The sequence below is a fragment of the Pteropus vampyrus genome, unplaced genomic scaffold (assembly GCF_000151845.1).
Source record: "Pteropus vampyrus isolate Shadow unplaced genomic scaffold, Pvam_2.0 Scaffold59, whole genome shotgun sequence".
Classification (NCBI taxonomy): domain Eukaryota; kingdom Metazoa; phylum Chordata; class Mammalia; order Chiroptera; family Pteropodidae; genus Pteropus; species Pteropus vampyrus.
This window is the reverse complement of record NW_011888840.1, coordinates 1265242-1282460: the sequence shown is the minus strand read 5'-3', so window position 1 is coordinate 1282460 and position 17219 is coordinate 1265242. Positions and strand designations below refer to the sequence as shown.

Sequence of the window (17219 nt, the reverse complement as noted above, 5' to 3'; positions counted from 1 at the left end):
ACCATTTGGCCTTAAAGCAAACTACTTAAACGCTACGGGGAGCCGATCGCGAATAGAGAATCCACGTAACTGGGGCAAGAGTCCGGAGACGTCTACAAGGCATGGTCCACCACTGGAAGTTAGCAATCAAGTTAATTGAATTCATTGGAGTTCAGAAGCGGCCTCGAGCTCAGAGAAGGCTTTGAATGGCCAATTTCTCTTTCTCCCTCTCCCCCTCCCTGCCTCCTGCCCGCCCGCGTTCCCAGTTCCCTCCCCTCTGGCTTCCCCAGTCCGCACCTCCCTTCTCCACTCCCGTCACCCCCCACTCCCTCCTCCGCCCTATTAAAACACCCACCAGCTCACTAGTTAAGACCCCCTTAAGTTGGAGGAGGCTGAAAAGCAACGACTGCGAGGAAGAAGTCAAGACGTCTGGAAAGAATTACCCAGTCCTGGCTTCCAGCAGCCCATTCAACCAGGGACTTGAACCAGCCCCAGCCAAAGACTTTCTCCCGATTCCGCGCTTCCTGGGTTCTGCTGAGTCTTCGCCGGGCTTTTTTTGATACGAAAAAGAGACTTTCCGATATCAGGGGAGAGGGACTGGAGGAAGGTGGGGGAAAAAAAAGCTAAAGTTAATTTATTTTTAAAGCACATTTTTTTTTTAATTTCAAGAATTAGAAGACTGATGTGCAACGGAAATATCAAAGAGAATAGTAGTGAATTTTCCTTTTACAGTGGGGGAGAACCGAACCTTTAAGCCTCCCCCATCCTTTTTAAATGTTGTTTTTAAATTTTTTATTTTTTTTGGCCGGTCGTCTCAAATTCATCTGATCTCTTATTACCTCAATTTTGGAAACTGCCCGCCACCAGCCCTCCGGGACCACACAGACAGGCTGAGGACAACTTTATGACCAAGAGCTGAACAAGGTACGTTACCCTGGCGCGATTTGGTGAAGAAGGAGGAGGGCCCTCGACTAGGCAGGGACAGGGGAGAAATTATCCATAAGCGTCACAACATTTTAAAGTCAGTTTTCGACAGAAAAGTTTAAGATCTCGACATTTCCAACAGACTAAGAATCGGGATGTTTCAGATCGCTGTCAGTGTATCTTTCGCTACCCCTGCGGCGCTCTCCCGATGTCCGCTGCCTCGCAGGGGACACAGGTAGCCTCTGCCTGGGAACCCACTGCACGTCCCAGGACGTACTTTTCCATTCCGCATCTTCCGGGGCCGCAGGGAGCTCCCGAGTTAGGAAACACGAATTTCCTCTGTGTAAGGAGAACGTATTCCGCACAGCCTCCTCCTTCCCGCTTACCTTCCCGTCCCTTTCCTTCTCCCCGCCCCTCACCCCACGCGCTCGATATGGGAAGGAAAACCCTGGAACAGCCCCGCGCATTTTACTTCCAAGGGAGAAGCCCACTTCTTACTCGTAACGCAAAGGGTTAAAGTGAGCCGGGCTCCCAGAGAGCTGGGACCCCAGAAAAGGAGGGTCCTTCGCCACCTCCCAGCTGCTACTGGCCTCGCTCGGCCACTCCCCTCTCTTTCCCCGGCCTCCCCTCCTTTGCACTCCCTGCACCCCATTAAAGTGTCAGGCTGGGTCTGTCCCGGCTCAGTCCAGCTCCGGAAGCCTTACTCGGGCCAGGGGTCCTGACGCAAGCTGTGGCTGTCGCAGACCCCAGCGGGAGGAGGGCGCGCATCCCTCCTCGCCGCTCCGGGTCCGCCCACCGGCCGCCCGCCCGCCCGCAGGGCGTGCACGGGGACCGCGCGCGGCGCGCGGGCAGCTGCGAGGTCCCGGGAGCCAGTTCCGACGTGGCATGGAGCACGCTGGCGCTTCTCTCGGCAGCTGCAGCGAGGGGCACGGCTTGGTGGGGGTGTTTGGGGCGCCGTCCCGAGTGCCCAGCCCGGGGTGGGGATGGGGGTGGGGAGGTCCGCGGGAGCCGGGGGTGAAGGTGGGAGGCGAGCCAGAGGCCGGGTAGGGATGGATAATCAACACCTGGGGCGGAATCCGTCACGCTGGTTCCCGCCCAGCACGAGCGAGGGCTCCGAAATAGGTCCCTGTGAGCCAGGGGGCGGGTCTGAAAGGAGGGTCTGTGTGAGGGCGAGAACCGGGAGGCGAGGGAGGCTTTTTCCTCCAGCCAAGGAAACGCAGCCGAGGGGAAACGGCGCTGAAAGGATAATTAAGGCTGGAAAGAGGAGCTGGGAGCGGAGAGGCGGTGCCTGGGGAGGCGGCTTTACAAGACCTGGCTCCGATTACACAGCCTTAGGTGCCAGCTCCCCCGCTCCATCCCCCACACTCCCGCGCTCAGGATTTGGACTTACCCGCCCCGCCCGCCTCCGGGACGAGCGGGCTGCTCGAGCTGCGCTTCCCAGGAGGTGCGTGTAGGAGCCCTGTCCCTGCCCAGTTCCCCGCCCTTGGGGACCGTTGCCGCCGGGTGTCTCCCAAACAGCTGCCCAGAAACGCTACACTCCTCCAACCCACGTGGCTGGCTGGGATTGCCTTTGACGTAACGCTCAGAGGGGAGGTGTGACGCAATAGCTTGGGGAACCCTGATTGGCCAGAAAGGGCTTCCCCCGAACTCGAGGCCTGAGTATATGTAGAGTTTCAGCTCAGTGTTTGAGAGTAAAGCGAAGGAAGTTCGTGGTTGGGCGTAGCTGGAGAAGTGAGGCAGTTGACCAGACGGGAAACTTTACAGCTTATTGTAGATTCCAAGGTTCCCTCCACTCCAGATTACTCGTTGCCGTGAAGGCACGTGATAACGTACCTTGGAAGGTGTTCAGAGGGATTGTGAAATTTAAGAAAGGTCATTTTAACAAAATTTAAAAGGGCAACACATTCAAACATGCCGATGAAAGGTTTTAAATTAAAATGTGTATATTAGAATTGACTAGAACGAATACATATGACCATCAAACCATTTGTAGATACAATTTTAAATTTTACAGAATGAGGTTGAAAAGAACTCTTAAATTTTACACTTTTTCATTCCTGTGTGTCGTGCAAGTTGACGCATTCATTGCATTTTTTGCTAGAGGGTAAACGAGAGTACTCATACAACCGAGGTACAGTTTGTTTAATGTCCATCATAACCCATCCAAGGTTTCCTAGTATTTTGGCACTTTTCTTTTACACTTTCAATAAAAGTTTAACTCTTAAAGTACCTATTTTAATATGTATATTACGTCGTATACGTGTTTGCAATTTAGGACTAAATAATTCAGAATTCTAAACAGACATTTCTGGATTACAGCATTGTAATTAGGATATCATCACTCTTATTCTCTTTAATTTACATATTACCTGAGTTGCTTGTTCTGTACCTAGAACTGAATCCTTACTTTACTAGAGAAAGTTGTGCAGCTTTTCAAAAATTCAAGGTCTTAAATCGGTAACTAATATCAAATTGAAAGTCACTCTACAAAGCAAAGATGATATTTAGTCAGCCACATTTCTGGAAAACAAGTATTGTGCAATAAATAAGAAATTGTTACTAGAAAAGTAAGGCAGATTGGGTGATCCTTTTTGTTAAGTCTGTGGAATAACCCCACAATATTGAATTTCATGACTACTTTATCACATGGTTTCCTTACCAGTTAAAATTTATTTTAAAATATTTTTCTTGAGTTTTTAAACACCAATTTATTTTCACCGATTCGTTTATTTTCTATTAATTGTCATTGTGGGGGTGGCGATCCCTTTTGGCATAGTTATAGTACAGTGTTTGCATTTTGAATCTAAGAGCAAGTAATTTGTTTGATTATTAGCTTCTTGACTTTTAATGTGGAAGCAATGGGTTAATGAAATTGGAGAACAGCGTGTAAATCCTACAGTCCCTTTCTGGGTTCACTTTTTCTATTTTATCCCTGCACACCCTGGCTGTGTTCCACTAAGGGGCTGCAAGGACAGAGCTATTGGCAGCTGGTATGACAGCTGAATGGCGGGACAGCTTGCCATAGAAAAATCACTTCTATCACCCTTGACTTGGTTTTAATCTTTTCCTCTTGAGCAGCAATCTGCATAAGTAACATCCCATTGCATACACTTTAAGTTATTCAAGTCTCTTTTGAATGCCATCTACGTGGACATCACATATATTGCATTGCCCATGATCTAGAAAAAATGTTACCGATGAGTCAAAATAAATATAACAAGGTCATACTGTTAAATATTTTATTACTTAAATAGCTATGAATGAATGCCTCTTAAATGCATATATCTGTACTGCAGATTATTTAAAAAATGAATAAGATGCAATCCACGTTTTAATGGAATTCATTATACAAAAAGTATATTCAGTCATCAAATAACCACAGGGTAAGGCAAAATATGAACTGGCCCATAAGAAAAGTAAAATAATGGCTACTGTTTATCACATGTCTAATATGTCTTAGGCACTGAGTTAAGCACTTCACATACATTTTATCTAACATCCCCTACACCCATCCCCACCTAGCAAAGAAGACTATAAATAAAGGAGCCTTGTCCAGAGAGATTAAGCAATTTACTCAGTCACAGTGTTGGTAAGGGGTGTGGATGGAATTTAAGAAATAGTAAATACTATAATGCCCTTGAACTGGTCATCCTGTGTACCTGGATTAGTCAAGTTTTACAGAGTCTTAAATAGAAGGTGAATCACATTTGATTGAGAGAAATCAGGCAAGATTTCATGAAGAGACTTAGCATTTGTGGTACATATGGCTGTGTGGGATTCTGACCTATAGTGTGGGTTCCAAGAGCCAATGGAAGAACATAGAGAACTAATAAGACTCCGTGTCAAGTCTTTTTACTTTTCCCCTTTGCCACACTGAACTTAAGGATGGAGTCTAGATGGTGAAGTTCAAGAACCAGTAGGGCAGTTGGGAGAATTGGCATCCTAGGAGAAATTGATCAATTTTGATAGTGCAGATGAAGAGAAATCTGAAACCTAAAGCCCTGGATCCAGATACAGCTGGGGTGATGAGGCCTTTCAACGGCTTATTGCCTAACCCTGCAAGCGTGGCTTGGGGTCTCTGCTAGATAACTGCAGTGGACTGAATAGAAAACGGCCAGCTTCAAAGCCCATAGCATGGAAACCAGAGTGTGTTCTTTCCACAAGGCAAGCTTAGCTGCATCCTTATATTACCTTAACTGGGCATTCTGATTTCTAGACGTTTAAAATCTGTATGGACTCTGACCTGGGTGGGATTTACTTTGAAAAGAAAGAATACTATGTAACGTCATTGATTTTCTTGATCTGTTATAGGTAATCAGACATTCTTTAGACTTTAGTCTCTGACTTTGACCACAGTACTGTGTTGATCATGCCTCCCTCTCACGCCTGAATTTGACCTTCATACCTGGGAACTGCTTAGCATTTGACTGAAAGGAATAGATTTCTGAGAAAAGCAAGAGTTTCTAAATTTTACCTGGAACTTAAAATTGGGTAGGAATGAATCAAAATCTGTGGTTTTTCTCAAAACTTTATTTTTTGTTAGGAAAAAAATTTGTGACTAGTTATTGAAATTAATTTAGTACAGATATCTATAGTGCATGTGTGCAAAACAGCTGCTTAAACTGCAGGTTATCTTGAAGTGTCATGTTGAAAAATTTTAAAAACCTTACCCAAAATGATAAAATACAAAGGAAAAAAGTCTTGATGTTCTGATAAGACAGTGAAGAAGGGTTGAGAAATGTCTGTTTTGAAAATAATTGGGGATAACCAATGTACTGTGTATACTTGAGAGTAATAATAAAATAAAATGCAAAAAGAGTACTTGGGGAAATTTATGTTTGAGGGTATATTCTTATAATTGTTCCTTTAGTTACACTATAGAGGCTAGTTAGCTGCCCCAAGGATGCACTTCAAAAAGGACTGTGATATTTTTTTTTTTCCAGCACAATCTTTGATCTTTGAATTTTAAAACAAGAAACTGAAGTCTGCTAGATATTTATATTATCTCAAGGGAGAGTCATTAAGTTAATCTCAATTTTAGTCCTAAGAAAGGATTCAACAAGTGAAGAATTAATTCTCATTAGGTTTCTATTATTTGGGACTTTGGGCAATAGAATAAAATCTAAAAGATAGTTAAGATTACCTGACAAAGCAAACTTTAGTTTCCCCATTTCCCAGAAACAGGGAACAAATCGCTTCTGTCTAGAGCAGTAAACTGGGATCATCTCTCACATTTATAAGCATACTTTTATCAAAAGGCATAGTGGTCAAATAATCCTTGGTGTGAATATCAGCTCTACCATTAAGCAGTGTGTGTTTTACTCTGAGCCTTGGTTTTCTAATCTGTAAAATGGGGTAGATAGTACCTCCCAGGTTTGCTGTGAAGATTAAATGAAATGTTTTAAAGTGCTTAGCAAAGTGCCTGATGTATGAAAAGTGTTCAATAAATATCGATTATTATTATTTCAGAATATATATGCAAAAGACAATTTTCTAATCATAATAAGATAGTCTATTTTTAAAATTCAATTTATTTAAGCTAAAAACAATAAAAATAATTCACCCATTTCTCCAACCCCCAACCTTCTCACCTCCATCAACCGCCAGTCTTTGTATCTATGAGTCTAGTTTTTTATCTATCATCTATTTATTTGATTTCACATATAAGAGATCTTTCCTTTTCTCTCTGACTGTGGTACAATGCCCTCGAGGTCCCGCTATGCTGTCACAAATGTCAAGATTTCATTTTTATGGCTGAATATTCCATTACCTGCCCCCTCGCACCACCCTCCCCCCCACCCCCACACCAATACACCAATCTTTACCCATTCATTCATTGATGGACACTTAGGTGTTTTCACATCTTGTCTCTTGGAAATAATGCTGCCATAGTCATAGAGGCACATATATTTTTTCGGGTTAGTGTTTTAGTTTTCTTCTATTTGCCTTTTCTAACTTTGTTTTCGAAAGATCTTCTAGAACTGGTCTAGTACCCACCACCTCCACAACCATTATCTTTAGATAGCTGAGCAAGAAATTATGGAACTGGTTTTTTAAAAAAGGAAAAAAGTGCTGGATGAGAGGTACTCTAAATGGCTCAGCATAGCTTCACTGCAGCAAAGATGGGAAGGGACCTGTGCTGTCAGTCTGCAGTGACTGCCTGAGTCCAGATGGACTTATTTATTCAGAATGTATTATTGAGTACCTACTATGCGCCAGAAATCTGGTTTTATTTTTTATTTTTTGATACAGGAATACACGTTTGGTTGAGAACACACAAGTCTATGTAGCCATAAAGTGTACATTGTACTGTTTAGAAAATTAAGCAAGGTCAGGGGACAGAGTGATAGGGGTCAAGAGAGGGCATGGTGGAGCAGTTACTTTAGAAGGGATTAGTAAGCTAAGACCTCTCAGAAGAGGTTACTTTTGGACTAATGTCTGTAGCCTTTCCCAGATGCCAACTCTACTAATTTGAACTAACTTCAGCTTTTCCCAGATGCAACATGAAAAGACCACTTCGTGAAAGTGATAGGAACTCAGTTCTCACCACTGCACTAGGGCAGTGAGAGCAGCTGTCACTCCCTCTTATCCAACACTTATCCTCTGGTTAATATAAGAAGGTCAAGGGGGAAAGAAATGGCTCTGATGCCCAATGACCTATAGAATCCTGCTTGGAGTATATAATCTAACAGCAAGGCTTATATCTGCTCTACTGGTGGAACCAACGGAAACAGGAATGCCTTTCTTATTGAAAAACAAGATTTTGGCAGCACTGCATAGATGGAACCACCAGCTTCCTTTATGATAACCTCATTCCATGTCCCCTTTGGCTGTACCCATACAGGAAATAATATGAGCTTAGCTATCTTAGTACTGGCTGGTTTTGTATCTACCTAAGTGCATGCCAGTTCACCATTTTCCATAATGGCCGGAAAACAGTTTTTAAAGTTCTTTTCTACTCTTCTTATACAACATGTTTTATTAGACAGAAATGAAAGGCGCTGCCTATTTCGTCATGAGGGTTCAAAGCTATTCAGCAAATATTTACTGAGAATATTCTAATATTCTGGCATTATGCCACTTTGTAGATTCTATTCTTGGTTTTGTGACTTTGAACAAGTTATTTAAATACTAGAGTCTTGGTTTCCTTGTCATATATATATGTTATTTGTAACACGAGATTAACAATATATTTACCACTTAAAGTTATTAAGATGAAATAGGATCATGCTCGTCAACAAAACAAACAATTTGCCCCACTGCCTGGAACCTAATAAATGATGAATAAATGTTAGCTGACATAACAGTGGTGCCAATATATTGATATATAAAGTTACATCCATTCAGCAAATATTTACTAACTACCACCTATACATCAGATTGGCATTCAGTAAATAGTTTTTAAAAATATAACCCAGGTTTATGTCCTTGGGGCACATTAGTGAAAATAGATCTTTAAAAATATCTCTTGGCTTTGTGCATAAAAAATATCTCTTGGCTTTGGTGCATAAATCATTCTTTAACACTTGGTTTGGCTTAGAACTTTGCGAAGAATAGTACTTAGTGAATAATTGTTATTAAGTCCAATAGCAACTTAAAAATAAATGAATAGGTAAAGTCTGATACTGGTCAAAAAATTCAAGTTTTATATTTTAAATATTTATGGAAGGTAGATTTCTAAATCATCTTTCTATCCAGCAGTAAGATCTTGTGATCTAGGATGAAACTAACCAGATTTTCCAATTTAACAATAAAGCCATATGTCTGACAAGGAGAGTTTGCTTATGAAACAGAGTATTTGAATTGAGGATTGTCTCAGAAAGTCTCACATATGGTGCCCATATCTATGAAATCACCCAGAGGAAATTATAAAGAAACATGTCTTGTGTGTCACTGCCTGAGATCAATGTATTCCCTCAGTAAAGCTGGCTCTGAAATGTGCCTTTTGCCCTTTGACCTGGACTGAGACGCTATGTATGTAATACTAGGCAAAAATGCAGTAACTAGCAGAAATATAAAGGTTCAATTCTAGCCACATCGCTGCAAGTTACTAGCAACTTTTCCCAGGCTTCAAAAGGACATTCTGTAGACTCCTATGATGTAAGAGGGTGTTTCCACTTCAGCTGTGGCCAGCAGATGCTATGTGAACACTTTCTGTCCACGTGCTGATAAAAGCAAGGAAAATATGAATAATGGAAAAAGAATAGCAGGCAGTTCTTTTGCTGGCTATGGCGATTTTAAACACAAGTGAAACACACAGTTCAGCTTCTCCTTGGCAGAGGGTTTTAGTCTCCTTGAAATTTTTCACTCTTGTGAGAATGACTCACGTCTTGGACACGGAGAAGTTCCAAGTCTGGTGTTCCCAGCACCTTTAGGCATTGGCTAATGCACCCTTGGGGAGTTTTCAGCATCCCACCAGCTGTTTTAATTAACAAGGGATGCTGTGCTCTCTTGCCTTTCACTGAAAACTCAGCATTTTACCATTCCCCAGAAGTTTGAACTTTCCGTTTGTGTGATTGCCTTTATCAGGCTCATGTGTTACGTATTACGGTGTCCTGTATAAGTGCTAGAAGCGAAACTTGCATTTATTTTTATTTGCTTCTTCATTTCTTTTTCGCTTCCTTGTTAGCCAGTTCTTTAAACTATATGCATTTCTCGTTTTTCAAAACACTTTCACAAACACCAGTTTTGCTCTTCAGAGCATCCCTGAGCAAGGTGGTTGACGAGTATTGTCATCTCTATTTATTAAAGGACAACAATGTCCACAGGCTTGAATCCTGGTGTCCAAGCCACAGTGAATGACCTAGGTTATATATCATAGGGTGAACTAAATACAGAATGCATAATGGATAAACAAACAAACAAAAACTCCATTTTTTTTCTTGATATCCTGAGTCCAAGGCAGGTTTCCTGATTGGCGGCTGGCTCCTTCCATTTGGCAGTTTAAGAATCAAGTTTAAGGACCAAGCTCCCTATATTTTGGGCTCTGCCATCCCTCTAGGACCTTGTTGATATGAGCATCAAATCTGTAGAGGAAAAGAGATCGTAGGAGGCCCCACTCCCTTATTAAAGTCCTTGTTAAAAGTGGCCCATCTCTGATTTCAGAAGGCTGGACTACCACGGCCACACCAAGCAGTCTGTGATTCAAAGGTGGGAACACAATTGGTGAGCTGCTACACTCAAGTTTCCCAAAGTATGATTCACATCTACACAGGACCACCTCAGTGTAGGACTACAGAGAGTAGAATGTGGCATTGCCTCTTGGAGCTGATCAACCTGGTGGCCACACAACTAGTAACAACCAATATAGTACTAGGTGCTATGTGGACATTCAATTTTAAGTCTTGATGCGGAATAGGAAAATATAGATTACTCATAAGAGATTTTGCAGAAATAATGACTTAGCTTTCAAAAACTAGTTGAATTTAAAATATTAAGTATTAGTTATATGTAAATATAACAAAACTCCTGAAGTTGGTGTGAATGATTGAATATGAGGATACCGCATTTATACCAGTTACATCCCTCATTATAGTTCGGTCTTGGTAGAGAAGGAAAATAAGCTTTAGGGGCAAAAGAAAAATGGATACCGGGGTTTATAATAAAAAATATACAGTTGGACTCTTGAATAATGATGAGGGATAGAGACTCCTGCAGCCCACACAGTCAAAAATCCCACTCTAATTTAAGTCGGTTTTCCACCTTCGAGGATTCCCACACTCACAGCATATAAGATGACCCACTCACAGTTCAAACCTACGTTCAAGGGTCAACTGTACATCTGGTATAGAACTCCTAAAATCCTTAGAATTTCCTAAGTGCAGAGAGCCATAGAGGTGTCTTCAGTTATGTTAGTGAGATGATTTTTGGAAGGCAGCTATGCTCACCACTATACCACCAACGCACACAGTGAGGCGATTTTTTGGAAAGCTCCTAAGGATGGGATGTGTTGCCAGTGGAGCCAACTGCATGATTGGAGGATTGGAACTTCTAGTCCCACCCCCAGACCTGGGAGGGGAGAGGGGCTGGAGTTGCCAATGGCCAATGATTTGATCAATCACGCCTATTTAATGAAGCCTCCTTAAAATCCCAAAAGGAGAGTGGAGAGCTTCGGGGTTGGTGATTTGGGGAGAGAAGGAAACTCAGTGAGACTGTGGAAGCTCTGTGCCCTTTCCCTACATGTTGCCCCATGCATCTCTTCCATCTGGCTGTTCCTGAGTTACATCCATTTATAATCAGCCAATAATGCGGTGAGTAGATGAGTTTCTTGAGTTATGTGAGCTGCTCTGGCAAATTAATTGTATCTAAGGTGTGGGGCTTGGGAACCTCTGATTTATAGTCAATCAGAAGTGCAGGCAACAACCTGGGCTTGGCACTGGCATCTGAAGAGGGATTTGGGGTGGGAGCAGTCTTGTGAGACTGAACCCTTAACGTGTAGAATCTGACACTTTTGGGTAGATAGTGTCAGAATTGAGTTAAATTATAGGTCATCCAGCTGGTGTCCGGAGATTGCTTACTGGATGTGTGGGAAACCTCCTCCCCAACACATATTGAAATTGGGTCCAGGGACTCAAAAAGAAAAATGAAATAAAAAGGTCTATCAGGCACCTCTTTTATACTCAGCATTGGAGGTGCTTTAAGAGATAGAAAAAAAAAGGGTCCTCCTATATCTGCTATTTGTTCAAAACCTTAATTGGGAAGGAAAAGTATAAAATTGACTATTCTTAAGAGCCCGAAATGTGTTTCAGGTCTAATGTGTTAGAGCTTTTAAGAGAATGGAAACTTCTCATGAAATTAAGCATGATGCTATTTCTGCTTTATGATTTATTTCTACATACATTTATTGTGTGCCTCCTGTGTTCCAGAAATGTTCCTGATCCCCAGGTCTAACCATCTGGTGTCAGTGATGGTGGATGGAGGAGACAGTTATCTTAACAGAATAATGAAGTTCAGAATTACAGGGCTTTGATAAATGACTGTGCAGGATACCTAGGCATAAAGTATTTTAAATGTCAACAGAGACTTTGGAAGAAATCGAGTCTAAAATCCTTCATTTAACAGATTAAAAAACTGAGGCCCAGAGAGGTAAAGCAACCCTGTAAAGGTCACACAGCAGTTAATGCTGGTAGTAAAATCCAGGTGTCCTGACCTCCAACCTCAGCTGGCTGCATGGAAAGGGTGCGAGCTGAGGGATCTGCACTGGAGATGAGATGAAATTACACATGAGCAATTTAGCAAAATCTCTTGTGGATTTTTTTACTGGTCAGTATTAGGGATAAGGGGACAATGTGGCACAGGAAGAAAAATTGCCTTGCTCGTTAGGAAATCTAGGTTCTACACCTACCTGGCTATGACCACATACATAGAATGCATCTTTAGGCACATGACCTAACACACTAAAAATAACGCTTCCATGTATTTATTTAACACATTATGCTTTTCTATAGTGCCTTGTACCATCATCTCATTTATTTGACTCTTGAAACAGAAAGATATCCTTATCTCTATTTTGCAGGTGAGCAAACCGAGATGCAGAAAGTGACATAGCTAGTTAAGTGAGGAACTCGGGGTTAGAACTCCTGAATGCCTCTAGACCAATACTCTCCCAATGATACCATGTATATAACAAGTGTGGGACAGGGGTCGTTAACCAAGAGTGTTATTTGATTCTGTTACAGATGCATTGTGAGAGGTTTCTATGTATCCTGAGAATAATTGGAACCACACTCTTTGGAGTCTCTCTCCTCCTGGGAATCACAGCTGCTTATATTGTTGGCTACCAGTTTATCCAAACAGACAATTACTACTTCTCTTTTGGACTGTATGGTGCCTTTTTAGCATCACACCTCATCATCCAAAGCCTGTTTGCTTTTTTGGAGCACCGAAAAATGAAAAAATCCCTAGAAACCCCCATTAAACTGAACAAAACTGTTGCTCTTTGCATCGCTGCATATCAAGAAGATCCAGGCTACTTACGGAAATGCTTGCAATCTGTGAAAAGGCTCACCTACCCTGGAATTAAGGTGGTCATGGTCATCGACGGGAACTCAGAAGATGACCTTTACATGATGGACATCTTCAGTGAGGTCATGGGCAGGGACATGTCAGCCACTTATATCTGGAAGAACAATTTTCATGAGAAGGGTCCCGGTGAGACGGAGGAGTCGCATAAAGAAAGCTCGCAACATGTCACCCAGTTGGTCTTGTCCAACAAAAGTATTTGCATCATGCAAAAATGGGGTGGAAAAAGAGAAGTGATGTACACGGCCTTCAGAGCCCTGGGACGAAGTGTGGATTATGTACAGGTAGGTTTCCAAATTCCTGCCAGGGCAAACATACATTTAAATAAAGCAGCTTTTGTATCTCTCCAGTCATATGCTTATAGCCCATCCTTGTCACTTCTGAACACAGTACTCCTTTCAGTTCATTTGAAAACAGCATGACTGTTTGAAAGCACATTTTGAAAGAGGGAAAAAAATCCTCGTAAAACCGTTAAGACTATCTATGAAAATGCTTAACTGGTACAGTGTTATTGGTTGGAAATCAAGATTATTTTGAACAGGAGACCCTTCCTTTTTTTCTCTCCCCTTCTCTTCCCTTCTCTGCCTCCTTGGTTCTGCCAAGTCAAATTCAACGTCATTTTCCACACTCTTAAAAATCTCCAGCCTTGTAAGAAAATAGTGTCTGCCAAGCAGAAGGGTCTTGAGAAAATCTGCAGCGGGCCCAAGGGAAGGCTATAAAATGCTTTTCATGGAGACTGGGCAAATGGGGGCGATGAGAACAATTTTGATTGAAAAGGCTAAGAAATTCAAAGCTGAGACAGAGAGAGAAAGAACAGGAAAATGAAAAAGAGAGAAAGAAAAAAACCTTCCAAATCCAAAGTAATGTTTACTTCACTCCCAAACAGCATTACCTCACTCACTGCAACTTGACCTTTGAAAGCATTTGTGATGGTGTTTGCTTGCATGAGAATTAGACGGGCTGTGTCTCATTAATTCCCTGACTTCTCACTCTTAAGATTTCTTCTCTCCTAATTCTTATTGAAGCTTTCTTCTTGAGGATGCTAATAGGGTCCCTGTGAATTTTCTAGTTGTAATTTTCTGAAAATACATCAGTTAAATTTTGGCCATCAAGAAGGGAGAAATGTCTCTGTTTTTATTTAAAAAAAAAAAAACAAAACCACTGAGACACTCTTCCCCTTCTCTTAAAAGGGCAACCTTAGTTTCCAGAAGACCCATCCTATACCTTGGGGCCGTTATTGCTTCCAAGCCATGCTCAGTGGGTCTCTCTGTGTAATGGGATGAGGATGGGCACTGGCATTAGGGTCAGTTGACTGAGGTTCTGGTCCAGATATTTTTACTAACTGGATGACCTTGAACCAGGACCCCCTCAGCCTCAGTTTTCTGTATAGAATAAACCAATGATTTCAAAAATATATATGTAACTGAAGTGTACAAAAGTTATAAAGGTAGCAAAATTGTTAATTATCATATTGTTAATAACAAAACATTTGCTGTTAATATTTTTATTATTATTGGGGATCATCTAGTCCTTACTCAAATTATGATACATGTCAATTGCTACCACATGGTTAATTTTGGTTAATATCTGAAGAGTTTTGAAGCATTTCATCAGTTTATGCCAACCTACGTATTAATCTTCCTTTTAGGGAGTTTATAAGTTTTCACCTCAAGTTTCCCTTAATTTCTAGAACTTCCACAATTAAGGTAGTTTCAGTTAACACAGGACATTTTTACTTATTTACATAGTGCAACTTCAGGCCCAGATGAGGGATGAAATGACCCATTTAAAGGAAGAGATGACTAGGGAAGTTACAGAGGATTTGACGAATGAAGCTCTGGACCTAAGATGAGAAAACATCTGTTTTGATATTTTGCTTTTAATTCTAGTTAAAACAATTGCTAAAGTTGTCATTTCTAATCAAAACATAATTGTGTGGGTTTTCTTCTTTTTTAAAAAATCTGCTCCTCCCAAATCTCCTTTTCCCATCATTCTTGTTTTGAATTTTGTTTGTATCCTTGACAACTTGACATTGTGCCTGTCGAGGAAAAAAAATACAAAATGTAAAATGTTGGAGTAGGCTTCTCGCTAGCACCCTAATCAGGCTGGAGCACTTTGCTTCCTTCAGGCTGAAGCCTCTGAATAGACAGATGGGAGCCGCAGCTGGTAAACCTCCTGGGACTCGCAATCTATTCCAGGTGCTCAAACAAGGGTGGCATTCTGAAACCAGGTAATTCCATCATGCCATCCTTCATCAAATTCCCCGATATTTAATGATGTGTGTCCTATAAAAATGGAAATGTCACAAGATTCAAACTAATATACTATCGCCTAACATTTGGAGTGACCGACCCAGGGTCTGAAAGTTGCAGAAAAGCAACCACAGAAAGACAAAGAAGCAGGGGGGTGGAGGATGTTGGCTATGAAGCATTACAAGTGATTGAGTGATGGAACTTGGAGCTTAGGTCAATTAGGGAAGGAAGGAAGGAAAATTGGGGTGCTAATACACAAGAGAATATGGAGGCTAGGGGAAGAAATTGACCAGCTGTTCATATACTTACTAACCTGGCTGGAGAACACTGCTTAGCTGTGCAGAGAAATGGCCAAAATGATTGGTTTCCAGTTGCAGCTGGGGCTTTGGCACTGGTCAGCGCTCCCTTTACTTGATCCTGAATAGATGTCTTGCTTAGTGCTCTCATGACCTATTATTTCATACCTTCACTATCCCAGCTCCCTACCCAAACTCCTCCCTGCTTAACTACTAGCAGATGACTTCGCCTCCTGTGAAAGACAAAATTAAAAGTACTGGTTCTGAATGCCATTGAGATCCTCCTTACTCTCTCCTGCTTGCAGTCCCAAGGGTTCCTAACCTCACTTCCCATCTCCAGGTTAACCTTTCTACCTGCAGCCCCAGGCTTTTGGGTCGGCACCCTCTGGTCTTGTCCAGGACATGGTTTTACATCAGTCATTACTTCTCCCTCTATCTCTCTCAGTTTCCATCTATACTTCCTCTCTGACTACTGTCTCAGCTTGAAAGCCATTCAGATAACTAAAGCTGACATGGAATATGGGGGGAACCTGTAGGAGGAAGCCATTGGTAGCAGATTCATCTACGATGCTAGTGGCTGCTTTTAGAGATGAAGCTAGAAAAACAGAAGAAAAATAATAAAATGAGAAAAGAAGATGACGGAAATGAGAAATAAAGAGATCGAGAAAATTTTTCTTAATTTTTAGTCAAAGTATTTTCTGGAGAAGCTTAGCTTTTTCTAAAAGTAGGACAGATTCTGACCTGTCTGGATATGGCTTAAGGTAGGGCATACGTATTTTTTTTACCTTTTTAAAGTAGTATTTATATTAGCTTTTTATTTACCAAAGGAACACGTCTATGGTAATGTGTTTTAAAAGCATAGAAAAGCACAATGAGCAAAATTAAAATCATCTGCAGCAAATACATGACCCAGACTATCAAATTTAATACTTTCTAGTGTATATCTTTCTATTTTTCCCTTATTTTTAAAACAACTTTTGGGATTATATTGTATTTACTTTTTGTGGTTTTTAAAAAATACTTAATTATCAGAAGACTTAAATATCTCTTGATGTCTAGATTATATAATTGCTTTATTAATATCTCTTATCATCAAACATGAATGATGTAGGTGGCAAACATAAGTCACCACCAGTTTATGTGATAAAAGGAAAAACAATATCCCCTGAAGTATTCATATGGATTTTGCAGGTACCCAAGATTCCCTGAGCATCAGAAAAGACTAAATCATTCATAATAGAGTTGACCCTCGCTATTCATGAATTTCTGTTTTAAGTAGCTTCACGTTCAGCAGGTTCCATGTCAATGAAGAGATACCAAGTCAAGGTGCAACAAAAACTTTTGTAAGTTTTGCTGGGTCCAGGGTCTGCCCTTTGCTAAATGATGAACTTGCACACATTGTGCACCAGGTTACAGACAAATCACAATCAGCTGCACGCTGCTCTCTAATTTTTCTATTTCTTTTCCCTAGTAAGCGACCCTATCTAAGGACTCTTACACTGACTGCTCAAGAATTCAATTTATTGTCTACAACCATGCCACCCTGAACAAGCCCGATCCCATCTGATCTCGGAAGCTAAGCAGGGTTGGGTCTGGTTAGTACTTGGATGGGAGACCACCTAGGAAGACCAGGTGTTGTAGGTGTAAAAAAATAAAAATAAGAATAAAAAAAGGGATTGTAAGCTGACAAGGTCCTTGCAATCTGTGAGGTCAACCAAGGGTTGCCTTGCCTAAAAAAGAAAAAAAA

At 41.4% G+C, this 17219-nt stretch overlaps 1 protein-coding gene and 1 non-coding gene across 2 annotated transcripts in view; both read left to right on the top strand.

The window, feature by feature from the left end:
• The first annotated feature begins 282 nt into the window (after window positions 1–282).
• HAS2 (hyaluronan synthase 2) overlaps window positions 283–17219 on the top strand; it is a 26310-nt gene continuing 9373 nt past the window's right edge. The window contains exons 1-2 of the mRNA XM_011360767.2: window positions 283–903; window positions 12582–13208. Coding sequence (XP_011359069.1) covers window positions 12582–13208 — 627 coding nt within the window. The 5' untranslated portion in view covers window positions 283–903. The remainder of the gene's footprint in view (window positions 904–12581; window positions 13209–17219) is intronic.
• Window positions 16998–17116, top strand: LOC111740198. The gene has a single exon (XR_002780538.1). It is a non-coding gene; the product is annotated as a 5S ribosomal RNA (ribosomal RNA).